We start from the raw sequence: 3,082 nt of genomic DNA on the forward strand, positions 1-3,082 counted from the left end.
AGCTCCGGGTGTTTCTCGCACCACAGAGCATGAAGCCGTGCCATGTAACCCCGTTCACGGGCCACACTCGCATCGTAGCAGTCTAGCAAGTCGTGATTCAGTTGTTCCGTCCACCCAAAGGTCACGAGATCCCGGCGATCCATCGCATTGAATCCATTTTCATTGGCTCCCCCAGCTCTAGATTGGTCGGCATTGTTGGCTGACCCATTGTCGGGAGCCCTGCGCATTCTGTTGTTTTGAACCGCACTTACTACAACTATGTTTGGTGTTGTCATTGTTGTTCCCACGAGAAGCTAGGGAAAGGGGTTCGTCATTAATGTTAAAGTTATAATATTTTTATCCAATTTAATGGTTAGAGAAAATTTGTTTCTCTTGTTCACGATTGACTGTAAACAACAAATTTGAGTTGAGGTTAGTCCTTTTGAATTCATTGTTAAGCATATATTGACATTTTGTGACGACTTCCGTATTCCGGTTAGTCGAGTGGTGGGGTTTCACGTGTACCAAATCTCCCTAGATGATCTCTGCATGGGACTAAACCCTACTTTGTTAATATCTTCGTAAAGACTTTTTTTCTATGTAAATGTATGTGAAAATTAATTTTTATTTTTTGAGAACTATTTTATGAAATAATATGATAATAATGATCACTTATTAAGAAGATATAACAAAAACTAAGTTTTTTTCCGTGTATTTGGAGCCATTGTTTTCCTCTCAGAACTCGACGAAGTGAAGTTGCCTGGCGATTAAGTGAAAACGCTTAATATAGATATTTTTTAATGGTAACGCGATTTATCTACAATTTTGGCTCCCGGAGGGTGCAAAAGGTTAGTGAGATGCAATTCTTGCAAACTTAAACTCACTGAACTGACAGGAATGCAGATTTGACCATTTTGGCAATTGTCGTTTTTGATTCGATTCAGTGATACCAACCTAACTAAGCAATTTTTAGAACGGATTCATCTTCATGGCCTACTTTAAAAAAAATCAACCGCGTTACAAAAAGTACTTTATTAATTATAAATAAAAATACGGGAGAGCCTTTATCTTCCGAAATATTTTTCATTAAGTTCCAAACTTTTATTACAAATCAGAAAGCTATCAAATCGAATTTTTTATTTTCATAAAGTGACCTATTCTTGCATGATTTCCCTAATCTATACTGGGATGGCTCAACAAAATAAAAGTTTCTTTCATTTGAGGGGGCACCCCCAGAAAAGTTTACTATTCTTGAAAAACTAACTGGAGTTTTTTTCAATTTTTTGGGAAAATGACAAATGGGAAGCTTTTCAGAGGGCTTCTTCCACTCAAATAAAATACATTTTGTTGATACCCCTAAATATATATGTTCATCAAATCTTTTAATCACCATGTTGAAAAAAAGGCCAAAGTGTGCAGTTTCAACCGCATGATCAAAATCTGCATCCTTTAGAATGATATTCGGCGATTTTCCGCCCAGTTCAAGAGTAGTCCTCTTCAGGTTGCTCATAGCAGCACCTGCCTTGACCAATTTCCCGACTTCGGTGGAGCCGGTGAACGCAACTTTGTCCACGTCTGGATGTTGAACCAGGGTTGCTCCAGCGCTGCCAAATCCAGGAACTACATTCACGACCCCATCAGGAAATCCGGCTTCTTTTGTCAACTGTGCAACGTATAATGCAGTCAATGGAGTTTGTTCTGCTGGTTTTAAGATGACACAGTTTCCTGGAAAAAAACGTAATGTTCGTACTTTACTGTAAACTACTTATTTTTTTATTTCTTTAAGTAAAAGTATTACCAGTCGCCAGAGCTGGAGCGATTTTCCAAGCCATCATCAGTAGAGGGAAATTCCAGGGTATAATTTGTCCACATACACCTACTGGCTCATGTCTCGTGTAGGCAAAAAATTTCCCATCCATTGGAATAACTTTGCCGTGATTTTTATCCGCATACCCAGCGTAATATCTTAAAGTAGAGATACTGCTTGGTACGTCAAAACCGAAAGCAGCAGAGTATGGTTTTCCATTATCCAAAGTCTCTAAAGACTGTAATGGTATTTTCGTTTTTCAATGAAATTCATTGGTAGTACTTTTTAGTTCACATAAGGAGTGAAAACTTAATTTAATAAATATTTTATTTTCACAAAAAAATTCTCTTCACAGTTCTGACTTCTCTTACATTACAGATACTTTACATATCATTTTACAGACATATCGACGGCTAAGAACCAGCATGGCATAACTCAATTTGATCGCATGACACAAATACATTTTTCGTTAGAAGCAGTCAGGAAATCATTTTTTCTCTCTCCAAAAAATTAAGGAATATTGAGTTATGCTATGCTGGTTCCTAGCCGTCAATATGGAAAAACAGTATTAGAAAGACTATAAAAATAATACAATTACCGCTAAGTAACGCCGATCTCGTTCGATTAAATCTGCTAAACGATTTAGCAGAAGGCCCCTATTTGAAGCATCCATCGTTCTCCATGGCGAACCAAGTTTGAAAGCTCGTCTTGCAGCTTTTACAGCTTCGTTGATATCTGCAGCATCCCCTTCCTGAACCTCTGCTATTATCTCTTCTGTAGTAGGATTGACTGTTGGAAACGTTTTTCCAGATTGGGATTTGTGCCATTCATTGTTAATGAAGATCTAGAAACAAAAACACTTCGTAAGAAAATATCTATTTGTGATACAAGTTCGCAAAATAGGAGATTGCCGCCTAGTGCGAAGAGATGAAGGTCAATGCTACAATCACATGAGCAGCAATTGCCTGTGCGTACGCGTATCACGCAATATTTTTTTCAACAAAGAGAAAGGAAATTATTTAGCACTATTTTTCACTTTTTCACTAATTTCCCGATCCCACTTGTTGGCTTTCAGACACACTTGTATATATGTAATTTATTTCAGGATCCTTTAAGAATATTTTTACTTTGACGGCATGCGCAAAGTGATTTATCTCTCAAAGTATGCATGCGTGTCGATTGGCAAAATCAATGTATCTGTCTATCTATCTATCTATCTATCTATCTATCTATCTATCTATCTATCTATCTATCTATCTATCTATCTATCTATCTATCTATCTATCTATCTATCTA

General features: G+C 37.2%; 1 protein-coding gene across 1 annotated transcript; it reads right to left on the reverse strand.

The window, feature by feature from the left end:
* Window positions 1-707: 707 nt before the first annotated feature.
* LOC117175071 (aldehyde dehydrogenase, mitochondrial-like) lies at window positions 708-2,628 on the reverse strand. The gene is made up of 3 exons (XM_033364613.1): window positions 2,385-2,628; window positions 1,778-2,024; window positions 708-1,704 (listed from the first exon to the last, which is right to left on the reverse strand). The coding sequence occupies exons 1-3, from the start codon at window positions 2,457-2,459 to the stop codon at window positions 1,091-1,093; spliced, it is 936 nt and encodes a 311-aa protein (XP_033220504.1). The 5' UTR covers window positions 2,460-2,628; the 3' UTR covers window positions 708-1,090.
* Window positions 2,629-3,082: the final 454 nt, after the last annotated feature.

Source organism: Belonocnema kinseyi, chromosome 6 (genome assembly GCF_010883055.1).
Source record: "Belonocnema kinseyi isolate 2016_QV_RU_SX_M_011 chromosome 6, B_treatae_v1, whole genome shotgun sequence".
NCBI lineage: Eukaryota > Metazoa > Arthropoda > Insecta > Hymenoptera > Cynipidae > Belonocnema > Belonocnema kinseyi.